Here is a 22253-nt window from a genome sequence, read left to right on the forward strand (position 1 = left end):
ACCGAATAGCTGTAACGGCAAAGAAGTGGGTTAGACTTATTCTTTATATAGAACTTGGACCGCTGTGATTGGACATGACGACGTCCATAAGGTCTCCTTGTTTGAACTTTCGTTTTCACTTTCATTTCAACCAAGGAGACCTTTTAGGCAGGTGACATGACTGTTTATTTGGTTAAACATTTTAAATGAGTCTGAGAAGAGTGCTTTGGCGAAGCCCGTCTCCTGGTCGTTGGTTCTACCAACTCTGAAGCCGACAGATCTGGCTGGGCGACCAGGCAGGAGGCGAAGGAGCCTACCCCCAAAGTTAATATAGTGAAGAAGGTGAGAAGTAGGATAACTGTACCACTTGGGCTATCAGGCGATGCACTAGACCTGTCGGGAAGAAACAGAAAGAAATGTTTAAGCAGTGACGTGGACTTATTGAATGTAGAAATTGATCTTAACCTTTAACAACCGTTGAAGCGCTATTGAAATATGTTATGCGACCTGAGAGAAGAGCAGAGCCGTAGACTTCATGGAGAACCGTATGGGGATGCTGAATGATTTCGAAAGTGGTATGGAGCCACTGGTGTAACGAAAAGGCGTTATGGAGACGCCAAGCGTTTATAGGGGAGGTCGTTGTTGGTATGACGAAGCATTATGGATATGCTTTAGCGCTTTGCCAGCGGTATGGAGCCGCTATGTTACTGCAGGGCATTATGGAGACGCCAAGCGCTTTTATAGGGGAGGTCGTTGTTGGTATGACGAAGCATTATGGATATGCTTTAGCGCTTTGCCAGCGGTATGGAGCCGCTATGTTACTGCAGGGGCGTTATGGAGACGCCAAGCGCTTTTATAGGGGAGGTCGTTGTTGGTACAACGAAGCATTATGGATATGCTTTAGCTTTGCCAGCGGTTTGGAGCCGCTAAGATGACGAGGCAAGCATCGAGGAGACGACGATGATCAATGGCAATATAGGTAAGACATAACATTTCCGAAAGGGTATTGTTTAAACCACCACCAACGGCTATCTGAGAGATACTTACATCCGCTGCAGCGATGATTCGCTGAGCCTCGAGGATCATGGATGTATCAGCACGGACATATGATGCAAAGGCAGAGGAGGACCATCGTCCTAGGAGTTTCAATATTGATGGCGGAACTCCTTGATGTGATGCAGCAGATGCCGCTCCAATCCGAAAGGAGTGCCCAGAATAATGAGAGTGAGGGAGTCCACAAATAAATAAGAGGGTCTTTAAATGAGAGGTGAACCAGGGGTAAGACATGGGTGTGCCGTTAGGAGTTATGAAGAGAGAGATTGAGGGAGTTAAACGAGGTCTTAGACGAAGATACTTTATCATGGAGTCAAAAGGACAATATGAAGTCTTGTTGCATGCAATGTAGAGTGTAGTGCCAGCACCACCCGAATTTGATTTAGTACTGCTTAGAAAGACAGAAAAGAATGAGGCTGAAAAAGAAATATCAGAGATGCGAAGAGTACGATTAGGGAGAGATTTGACGTAGGTGAATTCCCCGGGTCGCATAAGACCATAAAAAGCAAGAAGAAAAACAGCTTCTAGCAGAGTGTCAGTGAAGAGTGAAAAACATCCATGACGAAGAACGGTGATCATAGATTTTAAAATACCCAAAGTGATAGGAAGTCTTTTATCAATGGGAGTGGGAGAAGATTTCTTAAAGCCTCTTAGTAAGAGACGAACAGAGGGGTTCGAAAACAGACTGGGTAAGGAAGGGTTGGAGCAGCGGGCGTGGAATTGAATACCTGCCACCAAACCGTGAATTGACGCCGGACTAAGGCATTTGTGCTCAAAAGAGTAAGTAAGAAAGGTGCAAACAACAGATGAGGAAAGAGGGAGTGCGGGTAGGCCAAAGGTGCGGCAGAAAGAAGTGAAAGCCTTCCAGGCGGAGTCGTAAGATTTATGGTAGAAGCAGAGAGACCCAATCTGATGTACCTAGTGGTTGAGTTCAGTAGGTGAATGTATTGCGGGTTTAAATTAGTATGAGGTCTGAAAGAGGGGGGCATGAATCTGGAAGGGTGTTGGCGCCTGGGCACAACCGACGGAATTCCTGAAAACGGAAACGCGACAGGGAGTCAGCTATTTGATTCTTAAAACCCGGAATGTATTCGGCCGTAAGAATAAAGTTATGCGAGAGTGAGAGCCAAGTAAGGCGTCGTACAAGGGGCATAAAGGAGATGACCTTAGAGCGACCCTTATTAATTATGTAAACAACAGCTTCATTATCGCACAACACTTTTATCCTCCTACGGGACCATTCTTTTCCCCATATAGCACAAGCGACTACAATGGGATACAGTTCATGGATGGCAGAGGACGCGGGCATGGGATATAAAGTTACAAAATCTGCGGGCCAACGCGACGCGAACCAGGAGCCTCGATAATAACCGCCGAAACCGACAGAGGGTGCGGCGTCCGTGTAAAAACATAGAGAGTGAGACGTATCTGTAATTTTGTTGTAAAAAAACGAAATGCCATTCCAGTGATCGAGAAACGCGATCCAGAATTTAAGGTCAGAAAGACAACCGTCGTTTAAAATAAGTATGTCCTGCAACTCCGAAACCGATTTAGCCAGATCGAGCAGACGCGATATAAACGAGCGACCCTGCGGGATGATGCGCATGGCGAAGTTTAAATGCCCCAAAAGGGAAAGCAATTCGCGTTTGGAAACCGAGAAAGAGTGCAGGAATGAGTGGCAGATTTCGCGAATGCGGTTCAATTTGTCTAGCGGTAGAGAAGCTTTCATTTCAATGCTGTCAAGCACGATACCCAAAAATTCCAGGGAAGTGAGCGGACCGATGGTTTTTTCCTCCGATAAGGGGATGCCTAATTCGGAAAACGTAAGTTTTAATTTGGACAGTGAGGTGCCGGGTTTTGAGGAAGGTGGATCGATCACGAGAAAATCATCGAGGAGATGCAGGACAAACGTGATCTGTGCTTTATTCAGCAAGATCCAGGATAAGGCAGAAGCCAGACAATTAAATATAGACGGGCTGCTTCGACAACCGAAAACGAGCCGGACCGCAAAATAGAAACGAGATTGCCATTTAACACCAAACAAGGGCCATTGGGAAGGATGAATTGGAATTATTTTAAAAGCATCCGAAATATCGGCCTTAGCGAGCGAAGAGCCTTTACCCGCTAACATAATCAAGTCTATTGCGTCGTCAACCGAAGCATAATAAAGCAAAAAGGGGAGATGAGGAATGAGGCTATTAACACTTGCGCATGAACCGGAGCGAGGGCTAGACATGTCAAATATCAAGCGCTTTTTCCCTGAGTATTTCCGAGTGGCTACACCGATAGGGCTTGTGCGAAAAGTAGAAAAAGGGGGAGAAACGAAGGGGCCGATCAAATAACCTTTATTAACTTCCCTTTTAAGAAGAGAGGAAACTGTTTCAGGGTCTTGCATGGCAGACTGAAGATTTCGCGCAACGACAATTTTGGACAGATCAGCAATAACGCCCACCTTAAAGCCTTGAGTTAAACCTGTGAGTAAATAATCCACAAAAACAAAATCAGGGTGAGAGGACAGAGCAGAGGAAAGAGCTTGGACGTGGACAGGAGTAGAAGGATGGATTTTTAGAAGGTCTTTGAATTTGAATTGCTCTTCCCTCCCCGCGAAGGACGGAAACGCGATGGGCGGCGAGGGCAGACCATTTTTGGATGAGGGTCCTGGCACAAACTACAAACATGCAAAAAATGACAGTTACCCCATGAACACACTCCTTCATTAAAATTATTACAAATAGGCATGTCCTTGAAATAAATGACCTCACGCCCTTTCTTGTCGGTAGCCAAATTTGCGAATGAGGTGGATGAAGGGAATGTCGTGGGTTGGAGAAGACCAGAACTCGTGGCGGCAGTCGCGGAGGTGAGGGCAGATTTTGGGCAAAATTCCGGTGAATGACCCTGATTACGGCAAAGCGAACACAGGATAGCTTTATGTCCACCAAAATGTTGGATAAGAAGGTCGGAGTCTAGGCACGACCAGTCAATACGAGTGTTCGACAATTGAATAAGCAAAGCCGCTTTAGCTGAAAATGATTTGTGATATTCGTAAAATAGGGAGCCCCCATATCGCAAATTCAAGTCACAAATCAAAGACAGATAAGTGTCCAGTTCCTTACGTCGATCCGGGAACACAGAGCAAATAACATCTCTATAGATGCCGAAGGCGACGACGAATTCGGAGATGGACAGATTACGGTGAAGCCGGGGATCCGAAGCTTTAAGTAATACAGAAACGTCGCCGCAGTCCACAACACGCCTGTCGCACTCGGGCGAAGGTAAAAGCAAAGAAACCAAATTAACGTCTTTACCTTGGAGGATGCGAGATTGCATACGGGACGGGACGGCGGCGGAGGGTGATATGAATGGTCTACCAGAGGGTGCAGCCGGGACAGCGGTGGCCAGGGAGAACCTCACAGACGCCGGAGGGGCGACTGGAATGGCGGAGCCGACAGGCGGAATGGGCACCGGACGGGCAGGCACATGCGATGAGGTTTCCAAGGCGCGCAGGCGATCACCGAAGGACTCCATGGTGCGGGTCAGAGAAGAGATCGCAGAATGCACTTGTGAAGCCAAGGCGTCGGAGTCAGCAGGACAGGAGCGCTTCGGGCAAGAGGAGCGAATCCGGGCGGCAGACCTCTTGCATCCACGAGACTGTCGAGCAGGGGGGTCCAGAGGAGCGGGCAGCCTAGCGGGCGAAGAGGGCGCAGACGGCGCAGGGACAGCGGGCGCCAGCGGAGAGGAGACGGCCGGTGCGAGCACGGCCGAGGAGGATCCGGGCACCCCTGGGAGGTGAAGGGCTATTTGCAAGATCTCCGAGCGGGAGAGATCGGGAGCGACGGGAATCCCCTCGTCCTCCACAAAACTCCGGAGATGCTGGTCGGACCATAGACGGATGTCCCGACTCGGAGACAGTTGAGATAGCCGCGCGCTTCTCCGCAAGGGACGGGAGGCGCCAAAACCTTCACTGAGAGCAGGTGAAGGAGAAACGAAATCCCCAAAAGGGGGCCGACCGTCGGAGTCAGACATGACCCAGACAGGGAGGAGCCTAGACAGCGGAACACGGAGCAAAACAGCGAACCGAATAGCTGTAACGGCAAAGAAGTGGGTTAGACTTATTCTTTATATAGAACTTGGACCGCTGTGATTGGACATGACGACGTCCATAAGGTCTCCTTGTTTGAACTTTCGTTTTCACTTTCATTTATTATTGCATTCATCTTAAAATAATCAGTTTTGTTTTTCCTAATCAATGTAATAATCATCCTGTTTTTCAGTGCAATATTTTTCTGTTTTCCTGAGTTAATGAGAATCTCCCTGTCTTTCTGATGTAGGAATTAATAGCTCAAATAAATTTTAATATTCTCCACCAATATGTTTGAATTAATTAAAGTTTAATTAATTATTATTTAATGCTGATTATTAATCAATTGTTATGCCGAATGGTCGGCTCCTCCAAACTCAATTGCGGTATCCCTGTGAGTCTGTTAATGTGAGACTTAAATGGGATTCACTAATTACCAGTATCGCTTAGTAACCTGGGTTAGAAGGCTCGTCCAGCGAGCTGCATCACCAGGTAATGTACACGATTGGTAGCGAAGCTCCCCTCACGGCCAATGAGAGAGAGTCTCGCAATGTTTCAGGCGAGTTCAAGGTTCAGAGCGTGTAGCAAGATCGCACAATGGCAGGAACTTATTATGAGACACACAATGACGGAGGCTAAAGTTGTGTAAAAGACATGCATTTATTCCTAGCTAACACTACAACTGACATAAGACAGACATTACACCTAACACAAACAACAAACACGAAATAACGGAATAAAACAAACAATGTAATTATGAAGATCAGATAAGGACCACAAAGGAATGTTGGAAGAGAAGGGGGGGTTTTAACAAAGAACTCTCTCTAAAAGTTAGGACACATTGTTTACACTCACTTTCCAGATTCTTCTGGTATACCATGAGAACATATATACAATGGTAGCTATACCTATCTATTTATTTAAATTTATACGTGTTCAAGTGTAAAGGGGTAAAATAGGTGATACTCCGTGAACATGGTTATAAGGGTGGCACACAAAACACTGAGATTGTCTAAGGACACATACAAACATAACCTATCTGTATATTGAGACTAGTAGTTGTGAGTAAATCAATATACAGGGTATACAAAAGCCAAACTTAAATGAAATTTCCTTTAGGGTGTTTGTCTGTTGGGTGAGTGAAATGTAAGGCGGAATGTATGGGGAGGGGGTTGTGTGCCAAGTCGAGGGACCCCTGTCCGTGAAGTCCACTCTGCTTGTCTGTAGGTCCCTAAATCTTTGGGCAATAAAAGTTGGAGTGCTAGCCTCTCTTGATATCTGTGTGTGTGTGTTTATGTGTGTAACCCCCCTTTGGTGCCTCTCGTACCAGGCTCGGCCTTGTCTCAGGCCACCTGGAATTTAGGCCCTGTGATATGTGCATGTGTGATCCTACACTGAGTATAATCTTTCTGTTTTTCATGATGGTTTGTAGACGGTATTATCATTAGTTTGCACGGCATCTATTCCGCCCCACTTGACACCGCAGTGTTTCTCCCGGATCAGTAGATACAGTCTGACACGCTTCACGGAAATAAGCCGATGCATGTGAAATCCATTCAGAGCGGCTTTACTGTGACTAAAGACCATGTCAGACAATCACTGCAAATACTGGAGCCTCATGGAGCGCATCTCCAGCGCCGGAATGTGCGCCGACTGACATTTCCTGAGCTATTTCATAAACTTCAGTTTCCGTTTCGTTAGGGGAAGCTGTGCTGTTTTTATATTGTACAGGAACATAAAGTACAGGCTGCCTGATGGTATTAATAATTCTTCCTCCTGCCTACAGACTCCTGCCTGCTGACACTGGACCCCAACACAGCACACCGACACCTGTCTCTGTCAGGGGGGAACAGGAAGGTGACAGGGGGGGCAGAGGTGCAGCCATATCCTGATCACCCAGAGAGATTTGACTGGTGCCCCCAAGTTCTGTGCAGAGAGAGTCTGACTGACCGCTGTTACTGGGAGGCTGAGTGGGATGGATATGGAGCTGAAATAGGAGTGACTTATAAAGGGATCAGGAGGAAAGGAGGGTGGGACTGTCGGCTTGGATGCAATGACAAGTCATGGTGTCTGTACTGTTATCCTGACATTTACTCTGTCCAGCACAATAATAAAGAGACTCCCCTACCCATACGGCCCTCAGGCTCCCGCAGAGTAGGAGTGTATCTGGACTGGGGGGCTGGTGCTCTGTCCTTCTACAGAGTCTCCTCTGATGGACTGACCCCCCTGTACAGATTTATCTCCTCATTCACTGAGCCCCTCTATCCAGGGATTTATGTTGATATAAACTCCTCAGTGTCGCTGTGATGTGTTGCTGGTTCTCCTGGCAAAAAGGTAAAATCTCTCCTTTTTAACCTTTATAATCTGAAATGTATGTTTGACAAAACTAAATGCCTGTGTTCAGTGAGCTGAATAAACAAGAAAAATATAATTTTGTAGTTTTTCCTCTCTGATTAAAATGTAACTAAATGTGATCCTGATGTACATTTTATATATTTATGTCTATTTACTGTATTTCCTCCTTGTACAATGACAATAAAGGCTTTCTGTTCTGTCCTATTAATGTCCTGCTTCAGCGTCACCCAAGGCATAACTGAGTAACATAATGAAACTACAGTCTGGTGGATTAAGTTAAATTCACTTTACTGCTGCAGCTGAACATTAACACAATGACACCGAATCAATGTACTGTATATAATAATCATTTAACTGGAGACATAACAGAAAAAAAAACATTGGAAAATATAATTATATCCCGTTACTGTCCTGGTTCAGTAGATTAAAATAAATGAAATTATAATTTATTTATTTGATTGAATAATGACATTTGTTTTATTAAATAATTACCCCCCACCCCAGTGTAAAAGGTCCAGTTATGCCCCTGTCGGACAGAAGGGGCAGGTGCTCAGGCACTCTTGCCCCCTCCCACCCTACTGTAAATGGTCTGGTTACATCCCCTTTGGACAGAACCCTGTCCAGAACCCTTACCCCCCCCCCCCCCCCCCCCCGCCGCTGTAAATGGTTTGGTTTCCACCCTGTCGGATAGAAGAGGCAGATGCTCAGGCACTCTTACCCCCTCCCACCCTACTGTAAATGGTCTTGTTACGTCCCCTTTGGACAGAACCCTGTCCAGAACCCTTACCTCCCCCCCCCCCACTGTAAAAGGTTTGGTCTCGCCCCTGTCGGACAGAATGGGCAGTGCTCAGGCATCCTTACCCCCCCCCCCCCCCTGTAAAAGGTCTGGTTTCGTCCCAGGAGAGTTCCAGACGCCAGGCAGCCAACCCGGAGGAGCAGATGGAGCAGCGGCGACACTGACAGGTAGGTATTTGCCCTTACACTGACCTTGGAGTTGTTTCAGGCTGCCTTGCCCTCATCAGGGAAGCAGCAAAAAATTATGGATGCCAAATAGGCCTTTGGACTGACAGTGGCATACATACATAACAGTATGTACAGGTGCTAATATAAAAGGTCAGAGAATTATGGAATATGATACAGCTGTGGAAATATATACATATTTAACCATGTATTTGCAGTGATTCAATGACAATACGTCAATGTGTTAATCATTAATCAATGGAACACCGAAACATTAACAATGATTCAATGTCGTATAATCAATATCTATATACATATCTAAAGTAGAGCCTAGCAGTCGAGACAGATTCCGTTAAATTGAGTAAAATGGGCGGATTTCACCGTGCTATCAAGGTGAACCAATAGAGCAGGATTATTGTGTTATACATTTGAGCTTGGTTTGTTGGTGTTTTGTGACCAATCACGACTTAGACGTCCTTATAGGGAATTAGGAGTTATGGTTTATCAAGTGGTTGCTCTTTGTGCTCGGAGTTACTTGGTACCGAGTGCCAGAGTGTGACGAGAGCACTTTGCTGGATTGCTTAAATAAAAGACATTACTTTACACACCAAACTGAGAGGTCCAGAGTCTTACTCTAAGTGGCTCGACTAGAGTTATCAGAGAGATTCATTTATAATTTTTCTACCACAGTCACACTAGGCTTCAGATCATTTCAAGCTCATATCTTTAGAGTCATGGTGACCTTAGTGACCATTTTATTATTTAGTATTCTGGAGACATCCAATTGAGCCCTTTTTAGTAGAAAAAAACTGCTTATTTCCATCTTCTGCCATTCATGAGATGTTAATGTTAATTTCAGTTTTAATATTATATCTGAAGAACCTTTAATCGTATAGACTAGAAACTTGTTGTTACGTTTGCCCAGCGGGCAGGAAGGCAGCGAAGCCGTGAAGTCAGGAATAGGGGTTTATTGACACGGACAGGGCAGACAGTGACAAACATCAATGACGGAGGGTCACGAGGTCCCTGCAGCGGGTGGAGGCTCGGGCAGAGCAGCGGACGAAGTCGGTGAGATAGGCAGGACGGGCGGCAGCAGGTGGGACCGCAGCAGGGGCTGCCATGGGCGTAGTGGCAGCAGCAGGCAAGCGGGCCATAGGTGCCGCAGCAGGCGGAGGTGACGCCGGGACCTCGGGCGTGGCTGCAAGCGGAGGCAATGCCGGGGGATCTGGCAGGATCTCAGGCGAGGGTGGTGCAGCAGCAACCGCTGACTCGTGGCCAGCTGGGGGTGCCGCAGCAGACACCGCCGACTCATGGCCAGCAGGGGGTACCATAGCATCCAGGATCGCTGCTTCCTGGCTGTGCGCTGTCCCTTTAAGGGATCGCGGGACCTGCGGGATAGTGTCCAGCACTGCCCTGGCCCCTTTAAGCACCAAACGAGTTCCCCGGAAGGGGGAAGCTGCCTGCGAAGGCAACTTCATGACGGTGGTGATGTCCGGGGCGATCAGGGACTCCCCCCGATGACTGGCAGGGAAAGAAGCTGGGGAGAGAAAGGCGGCTCCTAGGAGGATTGTTGAGGCTTCCTCTGGTCTCTCTTTTGGCTTCCTTCTCTTTCTTCTCTGGCTCGCGGTTGTGGAGGGAGGTTGCGCTGTCTCCGTAGGGACGAGCGGCAGCTCCCTTGCTTCTGCTGCGAGCGGCGTGACCAGCGGCAGCCTCCTGTCGGTCACGCGCTGTACCAGGAGCCAGAGGTTTTCATGCACCTCTGCCATGCGGTGCATGTCCTCGGCTCGGGGACATCTCCATCAGGAGGTCGCCGCTCCGACTGGCTAAATCCAGCGCCACCGGGTCCTCCTGGACCTCGGGCTGGTTCAGCTAGAAAAGCACTTCTTGAAGCAGACCGAGGCACTGATCCTCGGTCCGCGGAAGCATTTCTTCTTGGACATCAGTCATTCTGTTACGTTCGCCCAGCGGGCAGGAAGGCAGCGAAGCCGTGAAGTCAGGAATAGGGGTTTATTGATACGGACAGGGCAGACAGCGACAAACATCAATGACGGATCTGGGTAATACTGACTCAGACACGGACTAAATACACGTAACAAGTTAAACATAACAGGCAACAGGTGAATATAATTGGAAATTAACATGAGGTAACGAGGGGGGCGTGGCACACACGAGGATTGGACAAGCCGGGTGTGACACTTATATAAGGATTTTAGACAGTATTTATTCTAAATATTTAACTTAGAAAACTGTGTTCTCTAAGTAGCTGCCAGGTGGTGCTACATCAATAGGAGTGCAGCATATTTGCCTTCACACATTCATTCCAAATCTTAAGTTTGGGGCATGTCATTTCAGTAAAAAGTTAAAAATATAAATGAGATAAAGAATTTGTGGGAAATTTAGATTTGATTTTGTATCTCAGGCAGCACTGGTTGTACAGACTTGTGTGTTGCATTCCTCTGTGTTCCTGGATGCCAGATCTCAAGATTTGTGCCTGTATGTCATTTCAGTTAAGAATAAAAAGTAAAAGTTTTTTGTTCTTTAAGAGTCACTGGTACAGACTGCAGACTTTTTTCATGGTAGTTTCAGAGGGTGCTGATTCAAAATGTCCAAGTCTCAAGTCATTATAGGTAATCATAACCCTATCTCTTTTCTAACCATTAGTTGTAGAGACTTAAGATTTGCACTGCATGAAAATTGATGTATGCAGCAGTATCTTGACAAAGTAGAACACCTGTGAAACCTGCTGTTTAGTGGAGGTGACCAGATACCAGCAGAACTGTGCTTACCTGCCCTGCAAACACCCTCAATTGACAGCTGTCAAATGCAGCCTCCAGGCACCTTGGTGATCACCTGTAGGTCCCCCAGCTCCGACTCATCAGTTGCCTTCACCGGCTGTGGCTACGCCTTCACCTGCAGCAGCTTCTGCTCCCTTCTTGCCTTCTCCAGTATCCCCTTCACCTCCCTCCTCACCTCCTCCAGCAGTCCCTCTGCCTTCCTCTTCGCCCGCTTCAGTGTCTCCTCCAGCTCATGCCTTGCAATCGCTAAGGGACCCTCCAGCTTTGGTCTCGCAATTGCCTGTGGCCCCTGCAGCTCCCACCTTCCGTCCGCCGGGGTTCCCTCTGGCACCCTGGTACACCCCACCCTTTGCCTCTATGCCCCTTGGTTTTGTGCCCCCTATGTTTGCTCCCCGTCCTTCTGTTTCACCTTTTTTCCCTCCTGGTTCTTTGGTTCCTCCTTTTGTTGGTGCTCCTCCTGTTGGTTTGTCCTCTGGTGTTGTCCTTTTGTTGTTCCCCTCCTTGGTTTCTGTGTTCCCGTTTCTGGTGCCCCTGTGTGTCAGCGTTCCCTGTGGTGTGTCAGCTGTTTTTGTGGTTTGTGTCATTCTGCCTGTTCTGTGTGTCTGTGCTGTTCCCGTTGCCTCGTTGACGTCCTTGTTTATTTCTTGTGCAGTTGCTGTTTCCCATGGCTTGTTTCTTGCTTTTGTTTCCCTTGGTGCCATCATGTCCCAGGTGTCGTCTCTTCGCTCCCCTTAGGTGCGCCCGGAGTGTGAGCCTTTGGGGGGGTCCTGTCCTGCTCTGATTGTCTGATCCTCCTGTGTGCCATGCCCCTTCATCTACCTCGTGTGGAATCCCCGTGTTACCGGCTGTTTCTTATTGTTGTTAATTAGTCTGGTCTATTTAAGTCTGTGTTGGAGTATGTTTCCCCAGTCCGGTCATTGATGTCTGTCCTTTGTGTGTGCATGATGTTCCAGATTTGTCTGCTTAATTATAACCCCCGTGTTCACCTGATCTCATTGGATCCTGTGCTGCTTCCCCGTTCCGAGCACAAGACATTAACTCTATGGAGGGCACCAGGGGCCCCTTGCATGGGGGGGCATTTCTTCCCTCTTTGGAATAATTACCTTATAACTTCAGATATAAAAGTCACAGACACATGCCTGATACCTAAAATCAAAGTTGACCCCTTTACAATTGATTGTAGGAAGTTCAATAACGAAATGAATAACCTGTGTATAATTTATGGACATGCGAATATAACAAAAACAGCTGGAAAAATACAAAAACCTGTCTTTGTGTCTTGGATTTTTGTAAATATTTCAAAAACTACATGATGGAATAGGTCCAATTTTAAAAATCTGGTTCCCAAACTTGTTTTCTACATGTGTGCCCAATTTCATATCATTTGATGCAGCCCAACAGGTTTTACGGAGGAAAGAGCAAATGGTGCAACTGGGAGCCTTTCCTATCCAAAACCTAACCTAAACTAATCTGAAACTTATCCAAAATGGCAATAGTGTAACTAGCAGTGTTTTTTGGGGTAGCAACTTTCTTTCTAAATGCATTACCACTTATGGGTCATAAGTAACAATTTGTCACACATCATCACCACACATTTGTAGGAAAATCTATATTTTATTCACACGACTTGTGCCAAACTTATCCAAAACCTATCCAAAACCTATCCAAACTGGCCACAGTGTAACTAGCAGTGTTTTTTGGGGTAGCGTCTTTCTTTCTAAATGCATTACCACTTATGGGTCATAAGTAACATTTTGTCACACAAAATCACCACACATTTGTAGGAAAATCTATATTTTATTCACACGACTTGTGCCAAACCTATCCAAAATGGCCGCAGTGTAACTAGCAGTGTTTTGGGATAGCGTCTTTCTTTCTAAATGCATTACCACTTATGGGTCATAAGAAACATTTTGTTTCTAACCCTAACCCTGCATAACTGTGCCCAAACAAAGCCCGACAAGTGCCCCGCATAACTGTGCCCAAACAAAGCCCGACAAGTGCCCCGCATAACTTTGCCCAAACAAAGCTGACAAGTGCCCCGCATAACTTTGCCCAAACAAAGCCGACAAGTACCGTACATAATGTTGCCCAAACAAAGCCGACAAGTACTGTACATAACTTTGCTCAAACAAGGCCGACAAGTCCCCCGCATAACTTTGCCCAAACAAAGCCCCGCGTAACTTTGCCCAAGTGAAAGCCAAAAGCGCTGCATTACTTTGCACACTTCAAAGCTTGACAAAGGCGATGCGGAACTTTTCCCAATGTACCACAATACAAGTGTTACCAAAGCAAATGTTAATTGTAATTTACTGAATCACGGAATTATAAAAATCTATAGAATAAAAGAGTAAACTGTAAATAAATGTACTTATGTCGAGCGTTGCATCCTCTCCGCGCAAAAAAGCGTCCTCCTCCATCGAATCAATGGATAAAAGCGACACTTTCTTCCCCCGAACCACTCTTCAAAATCATCTTCTGTGCTTTCTCAACAGTGAAAGTCATCCGAGCCATTTTTCTTCAGTCAAAAAAGTTGTTGTCCGAAAATAACTGGGTAAACTCACGGAGACTACGTGCGCAATGCGTAATCGAGACACTCCCACAAATACTGCACCTGCAGATAATAAGTTGCGCATTCATGTCCCCAGCGCGAAAAACAATGCCCAATCAGCACATCCCATACCATTTTGCAAACCTTAGACACACCTCTATTGGATGAAGCAAATGACACTGTAATTTGATGTTCATGTAAAAAGTTTATTATGGTGAAACATAACCATGGGCAAAGGTTCAGTGCGTAAAAAATAATGTGCTAGCAGGGAAGCAGAGCATATATCTGAAAAAATACTTGACAATGAAGGATTACAGTGATTGATTTATGTACATAAGAGATCAAGCTTTCAAACGAGGGTAACTTTGTCATTTTATTCATTGGTTTTCTTCTAAAACTCCGAAGATAATAAACATTGCACGAATGTACAGAATGCCGACTGACATTTTTCCGCGATGAGTGAGCAAGCTATTTCAGAGCATTACAGTCATATTTATGGAAAAATGCGTGTTTTGTCTTAATACTGTGACGGTTTATGAATTATTGGCCGTGAAAGAAATAGTTTGAAGTGCTTAGTTTTCATTTTATTAACACTTATATTTTACTTCCTGACACTCGACCCGTTTAAAGATGGCTACCATGGTCATTTTATTTTTACTTGTTACAAAAAAACCATGGCACAAAAATTGCGCAACTTTCTACAGATATTATCTGAAAGGTTTTTTGTAGTGTAACAAGCCGTTTTTGGTTGATTTGATACATTTGTTTCTTTTATTGAACGTCATTTTTTTTTGTTATTGAAAATTTGGACGTATGCGTCCGAACCACTAGGCGGCGACAATGGAAGAGTTAATGGTACATAGAGAGGCAGGGTACTGAAACCTGTCTGTCATACCCTCACCAGGGAGGTGTCCAGGAGGCATCCTAAGCAGTTGCTCGAGCCACCTCATCTGGCTCCTCTCAATGTGAAGGAGCAGCAGCTCTACTCTGAGTCTCTCCCGAATTACCAAGCTCCTCACCCTATCTCTAAGGGAGAGCCCAGCCACCCTGCAGAGAAAACTCATTTTGGCCACTTATACTCGCGATCTAATTCTTTCGGTCACTACCCATAGCTCATGACTATAGTCTTATTAGTGGAATAATGCTGCATAATTTTTTACTCTGTGGAAAAGGATCCATCAATCCATCCATCAATCCATTATCTCCCGCTTATCCGAGGTCGGGTCGCGGGGGCAGCAGTCTCAGCAGGGAAACCCAGACTTCCCTCTCCCCGGCCACTTCATCCAGCTCCTCTTGGGGAATCCCGAGGCGTTCCCAGGCCAGCCGAGAGACATAGTCCCTCCAGCGTGTTCTGGGTCTTCCCCGGCTCAGCTCATTCTTTACCATGACAGACCGATGCAGTGCCCGCATCACTGTGGACACTGCACCGATCCGCCTGTCGATCTCCCGCTCCATCGTCCCCCCACTTGTGAACAAGACCCAGAGATACTTAAACTCCTCCACTTGGGGAAGGACCCCATCCCCGACCTGGAGAGAGCATTCTAACCTTTTCCGGCTGAGGACCATGGTCTCGGATTTGGAGGTGCTGATTCTCATCCCAGCCGCTTCACACTTGGCTATGAACTGTCCCAGCGAGAGCTGAAGGTCACGGTCCGATGAGGCCAACAGAACCACATCATCTGCAAAAAGCAGAGACCTAATCCTGAGGTCACCAAACCGGACACCCTCAACTCCTTGGCTGCGCCTAGAAATTCTGTCCATAAAAACTATGAACAGAATCGGTGACAAAGGGCAGCCCTGACGGAGTCCAACCCTCACCGGAAACAAGTCCAACTTATTGCTGCCTATGCGGACCAAACTCTGGCACCGGTCAGACAGGGACCGAACAGCCCTTAAAAGGAAGCCCGGCACCCCATACTCCCGGAGCACCCTCCACAGGACTCCCCGAGGGACACAGTCGAATGCCTTCTCCAAGTCCACAAAACACATGTAGACTGGTTGGGCAAACTCCAATGAACCCTCCAGAACCCTGCGGAGAGTATAGAGCTGGTCCACTGTTCCACGGCCGGGGCAAAAACCACACTGCTCCTCCTGAATCCGAGGTTCGGCAATCCGGCGGACCCTCCTCTCCAGAATCCCCGAATAGACCTTACCAGGGAGGCTGAGGAGTGTGATCCCCCTATAGTTGGAGCACACCCTCTGGTCCCCCTTCTTAAAGAGGGGGACCACCACCCCGGTCTGCCAGTCCAGAGGCACTGCCCCCGATGTCCATGCGATGCTGCAGATGCGTGTCAACCAGGACAGCCGCACAGCATCCAGAGCCTTAAGGAACTCCGGGTGGATCTCATCCACCCCTGGGGCTCGGCCACTGAGGAGCTTTTTAACCACCTCAGTGATCTCCGCCCCCGAGATAGGGGAGTCCACACCCAAGTCCCCATACTCTGCTTCCACATTGGAAGGCGTGTTGGTGGGATTGAGGAGGTCTTCGAAGTACTCCTTCCACCGACCCAAAACATCCTGGGTTGAGGTCAGCAACACCCCATTCCCACCATAAACAGTGTTGATGTTGCACTGCTTTTCCGCCCGGAGCCGCCGGATGGTGGACCAGAATCGCCTCGAAGCCGTCCGGAAGTTGTTTTCCATGGCCTCACCAAACTCCTCCCAAACCTGAGTTTTTGCCTCAGCGACCGCCGAAGCTGCATCCTGCTTGGCCTGCCAGTACCTGTCAGCTGCCTCTGCAGTCCCATAGGCTAAAAAGGCCCGATAGGACTCCTTCTTCAGCTTGACGACATCCCTCACCACTGGTGTCCACCAGTGGGTTCACGGATTGCCACCGCGACAGGCACCGACCACCTTACGGCCACAGCTCCGGTCAGCCGCCTTCACAATGGAGGCACGGAACATGGCCCATTCGGACTTAATGTACCCCGCCTCCCTCGGGACATGGGAGAAGTTCTGTCGGAGGTAGGAGTTGAAACTCCTCCTGACAGGGGATTCTGCCAGACGTTCCCAGCAGACCCACACTATACGCTTGGGCCTGCCAGGCCTGGCCGGCTTCCTCCTCCACCGGTGGAGCCAATCCACCACCAGGTAGTGATCAGTTGACAGCTCCGCCCCTCTCTTCACCCCAGTGTCCAAGACATGCGGCCGCAAGTCCGATGACACGACTACAAAGTCGATCATCGAACTGTGGCCTAGGGTGCCCTGGTGCCAAGTGCACATATGAACACCCTTATTCCTGAACATGGTGTTCATTATGGACAATCCGTGACGAGCACAGAAGTCCAACAACAGAACACCACTCTGGTTCAGATCGGGGGGGCCGTTTCTCCCAATCACGCCACTCCAGGTCTCACTGTCATTGCCCACGTGAGCATTGAAGTCCCCCAGCAGAACAAGAGAGTCCCCAGAATGAGTGCTCTCCAACACCCCTTCCAGGGACTCTAAAAAGGGTGGGTACTCTGAACTGCCACTCGGTGCATAAGCACAAACAACAGTTAGAACCCATCCCCCCACCCGAAGGCGAAGGTAGGCTACCCTCTCGTCCACTGCAGTAAACCCCAATGTACAGGCGCCCAGCCAGGGGGCAATAAGTACGCACACCCCCACTCGGTGCCTCTCCCCGCAGGCAACTCCAGAGTGGAAGAGGGTCCAACCCCCTTCGAGGAGACTGGTTTCAGAGCCCAAGCTGTGCGTCGAGGTCTAGCCGGAACTTCACAACCTCGCGCACCAGCTCAGGCTCCTTCCCCATCAGAGATGTGACATTCCATTTCCCAAGAGCTAGCTTCTGCAGCCGAGGATCGGACCGCCAAGGTCCCCGCCTTTGGCCACTGCCCAGCTCACAATGCACCCGACCCCTATGGTGAGCCCATTGGAGGGGGGACCCACGTGCCTTGTTCGGGCTGTGCCCGACCAGGCCCCATGGGTATAGGCCTGGTCACCAGGCGCTCGCCATCGAGCCCCACCCCCAGGCCTAGCTCCAGGGGGGGCCCCGGTGACCCGTGTCCGGGCAAGGGAAAACGTGTTTCCATATTGTTTTTCTTCATAAGGGGTCTTTTGAGCCGCACTTCATCTGGTTCTTCACCCAGGACCTGTTTGCCTTGGGTGACCCTACCAGGGGCATAAACCCCCGGGCAACTTAGCTCCTGGGATCACTGGAACACGCAAACCCCTCCACCACGATAAGGTGTCGGCTCCAGGAGGGGTGGCCAGATGTAATGAGAAGCAAAAACATGTCACAGGTCAAATAAATGAAATATTGTGGTACTCGAGCAAAGATATAATGAGGCAGACAGCAAAGTTTCATTTTTAACATGCTTTTTTATTTTGTGATCCTTGAAAGAACAGTTAAAGAACATATTGACTTATACACAGAGACTGGGGAGAAGCTTATAAAAGCTTAAAATCCAAAACAGATAAAAAAAAAATAGAATTCATATGAACCTTTACTCTCACTTCCGCCTATGTAACATTTACATTACATTCTTTTTTTAAACCATGGAAACAAGGACAGGTTCTCAATAGGCACCAAGTGAGACCCAGACCAGCACTGGTTCCATGTTGATGGAAATGAAGTATGTGATTCCCCCACATTATTGGGCTGTGGTCTTATGGTTAGATTGATAAAGAATTTGTCACCCAAAGCTGAAGCCAGGTCCAGCATACGCACTGGCAATTCAGAAGCAGTCTTGGATGCCCCCAGCATTTCCAGAGGTCCCCTGATCAAAGTAGACTTTAACAGGACGCATCAAACAAGTAGTATGTCATGGTTGGGGTCATAACAAAATTATGTATTTTTTTTTCTTTCAGAATAATACTTTCAGTCAACATGAGTCTTACATTACAAAAAAACTGAAATCTGCCATTTGGATCATTTGGGGAGAGGGTACTTCTCTTTTATGTGTTTTATATATAGCGGCTTCGTTCAAATAGATAACAACACGGTCAGGTACACAGTTTTTAAACTCCTCAAGCAAAAGCAGCTCCTTGAGGTGATTGAAAATCCGTCACACCACTAGCAGTGCACCACTTATCAAAGTGGAGTAACTTCCCCCGAGCGAATTCCACGTGGGTTTGAGAGGCGGATTTACAAAGCTTGCGGAAGTTATGCTGGTAAGCTTCAGGCACTAACTCATATGCCCTCAAGACAGTAGCCTTTACAACATCATAATCAAGGCTCTGTTCTAAACCAAGAGCTGAACAAACCTCTTGAGCTTTCCCCATGAGTTTGCACTGCAGCAAAAGCGACCAAAGGTGCGTGCGTGCGACTCACATCAAATCCAATATTCTCCCTCTCAGGGGACCGGGTTGGAACTGTCTGAGACTGAGTGCAAGGATGCGAAGCATCGTCCGGCGGGCTAGCACCGGCACAAGCCAAGGAAGCAATGGAGCAAGCAGTTCCAAGGGGCGAGCTTACCTTACAAGGCTGAGGAATAGGCTGTGGCTGGCCCACCCTCGCCTTTTGCAAGGCAGCATCCCAATCTGCCTCCATCTCCAAAGCCATTATCCAGGTCTCACTTCCTGCAACTATCAAACTGCTCCTGTGTGGGGCTCAGGGTAAACTAAAGGAGGTTGAACATAGCCATGCTAATCCCAATTACAGAGACTTTTCCTACCACAGTTAATCCCCCAAAGAAAGCCGAAAAAGACACAGGAACTGAGTGACATAGACAAAACAGGGGGACGATGCCACCAAAATTTAACAGTTCTATCCCGGACGAGCCCCCAATTTCTGTTACGAGGCCCAGTCTAGGGTTGGGGCGTAACAGAGTGGAAGGGAAAGGGGAAGTAGAATAAGGGAAACACAGGGTGTGATGCACAAGGGAACAAACGAGGACAAAGAGGTATATTTTTATGTTTTTCTGGTTTTTATTTACACGTGACAGACACAGAACAAATAAACCTGGTGCAGAAGTAGGGCCCTATGATTTCCGCGATGCAGAAAACGCGGACGGAATCGCAGAATTCAACAAATAAAATGGATTCCGTTGTAAAACGCGGAATGTCGTATAATTCGCTGATATCAGTGTGTGGGCAAAGCAACGCAATTATTTCTAATGAATTTTGGCCACTGCAGCCCCCTGTATGTGTTACCTGTTGAGGCGGGACTCACACACAAACGTACAGACACGGGGGAAAAAGTCAGCTATGGCGAAGAGGCTCGCTGAAACACCGAAGTCCTCAAAAAAATTACATAATTCGACTCTTAGTGCTAAGTTTAGGGCAGAACAATAACCAAACGATTTTTATGAATCCGGAGAACAACTCTTTTGTAGGTTTTTCCAGCACATGGCAAACTGGACCCGCAAGAACACATGTGATGACCACTTACAGTCAAAGACTCACATCAGAAACAGAGACAAGAAGCAGACTAGCGCGAGCCGCTCACTCCAGCAAAGTCTTGGTCATGCAAAAAAATTAGCTGAAGCAAGACGTGAGTTTATTGAAGATTTTGTTGCTCTATGTGCCGAGTCAGACATTCCTTTAGAAAAAATTAAAAAGCTACGTCCGTTTTTGGTCAAGCACTGTAAACAAGGAGGAGCGCTGCCAGGGGGGTATTCCAGAAAGCTTGGTTAACTTACCATTTGGTAAATCTTAACCTCTGGGTTGATATACCCCAAACCCGCATACCATGAGTATGTCTGTTCCAAAACACCTGAGAAGAGTAAGTTCAATCAACCTCCTATTGGTTACCCAGAGTTAATGCGCGTGCACCGTGCATACATAAAGACGTTTTCAATTGATCGCCGATTTCACGAGTCAGAATGGAAAATCAAAGTGAAAAAAAGAGAGCGGCATACTTCACAGAGGCTTCCAACTTCAAGTTGGAAGTTTTAATGCACGCATATGGGGAATTCAAGCCAATAATAATGAAAAAAAGCAACGGCTAAAGAAAGAGTTGGCTTGGCAAAAAATAACGGACAGAGTAAATGCGTGTGTATTAAATTGCAAATTTGACATCGCCTCCCCTTTTATTATAATGCAAAATAATTAAACACGTAACCCTTCCGCATCCTTTTGACTGTTAAATCACTATGAAAGCATTTACTTTTCCTGCCAAGGGGTGGGCAGGACTTTAGGGGTTAAATAACAGCCATACCAGCTACCTGAGCCATTAGAACATAAGAACACGCAGAGCTTTATGGACAGGGAACTGTACAAACGTGTGTAAGAAGCGTTAAGTACTGTACCAGACATACTGTGCGAACGGCTCTACACACAGTTGCCTTTCCTACATGCTCTGTGTCGCCCATATTGTACAAAAATGCCCTGACGCAAAAAACCGAAGTGCTATGCACAGAATGTTTTCTGTGCTAAACGCAGACCCGCGGTTTGGGTTTGTGACATTTGCAATATGCGGTTTCAAGAGATGTTAAGTAAATGAACGATTCTTTTGAAAACCGATAACGCTTTTTCAAATAATCATTAGGAAATGAAAAGACATCAATATGCGGTCTTATAACTCTCTCCCGGCGAAAAAAACCTTGTATAATTTATGCCTCCACGTCCACAGGATCGTCATCAAAAGGGCACGCCATGCTCAGTAACCTTCTGCAACAAACTGACCCTGGAACATAACCTGCTCAGTAGCAGGTTATCTTCAGAGAGTAAGCTGCTATGGTTACGTACATACCCAGAAAGTTAACCTCCGTTTTTGGAACCGAAAGATGAGGTTATCCACTAACTTACCCTTAAACTTACCCGGGTATGTCACATAACCTGCTTTCTGGAATACCCCCCAGAACACGAGAGCAGCCTCCTTCAAATCCACTTACCCCGTGTGTTCGAGCAGCATATGGAGGCTGTGCGACAGAATCAGAATCAGAATCAGAATCAGAAAAACTTTATTTATCCCGGAGGAAATTGCTCATGTTACTACAGACGGTCACACATAGACACAGGACAAGAACATAAAAGAAAAGAATATCAGATATAAGAATAAGAACTAAAAATAAAGTTATAAGAGACTCTGCGCTTATGTACACCATGATAAATACAGAAGCAGAAATACAATATATATAAATAGAATAAATACTGTTAAGTGGTAATTTACACAGGTAAATTACTGTGTGAACATTGCACATCCAAATAGCAGCAGGTTTCTTGCCCAGGCTAAGGTATGGTATGTAAGGTATGTAAGGTAGGTATGGTGTGTGGCGGGATGGAGTTTATTTATTTATTTTAGCGTCTGAGGCTGGGTGTGAGATCATTTTAACGAGTTATATAGTCTGATGGCCGTGGGTAGGAAAGATCTTCTGTAGCGTTCAGTGGAGCACTTAAAGCTAGTCAGCCTGTAGCTAAAAGTGCTTCTCTGATCAGCCACCACATTGTGGAGCGGGTGATCAGCATTGTCCATGATAGACTGAAGTCGGAACAATATCCTCCGTTCAGCCACCATTTCCAAGCTGTCAAGTTCCTCACCCACTACAGAAGCCGCTTTCCTGATAAGCTTGTTGAGCCTCTTGGCCTCTGCCACTTTCAT

At 47.1% G+C, this 22253-nt stretch overlaps 1 protein-coding gene across 3 annotated transcripts in view; it reads left to right on the forward strand.

Moving 5' to 3' along the window:
* The window catches only part of LOC111835111 (NLR family CARD domain-containing protein 3-like), a 36927-nt gene extending 29258 nt beyond the window's left edge, over positions 1 to 7669 (forward strand). For all 3 annotated transcript variants that reach the window (XM_072711761.1, XM_072711763.1, XM_072711762.1), the window contains one exon: positions 6897 to 7669. In XM_072711761.1, coding sequence (XP_072567862.1) covers positions 6897 to 7417 — 521 coding nt within the window. In that variant the 3' untranslated portion in view covers positions 7418 to 7669. The remainder of the gene's footprint in view (positions 1 to 6896) is intronic.
* The last annotated feature ends 14584 nt before the right edge of the window (positions 7670 to 22253 follow it).

The sequence above is a fragment of the Paramormyrops kingsleyae genome, chromosome 5, assembly GCF_048594095.1.
Source record: "Paramormyrops kingsleyae isolate MSU_618 chromosome 5, PKINGS_0.4, whole genome shotgun sequence".
Classification (NCBI taxonomy): domain Eukaryota; kingdom Metazoa; phylum Chordata; class Actinopteri; order Osteoglossiformes; family Mormyridae; genus Paramormyrops; species Paramormyrops kingsleyae.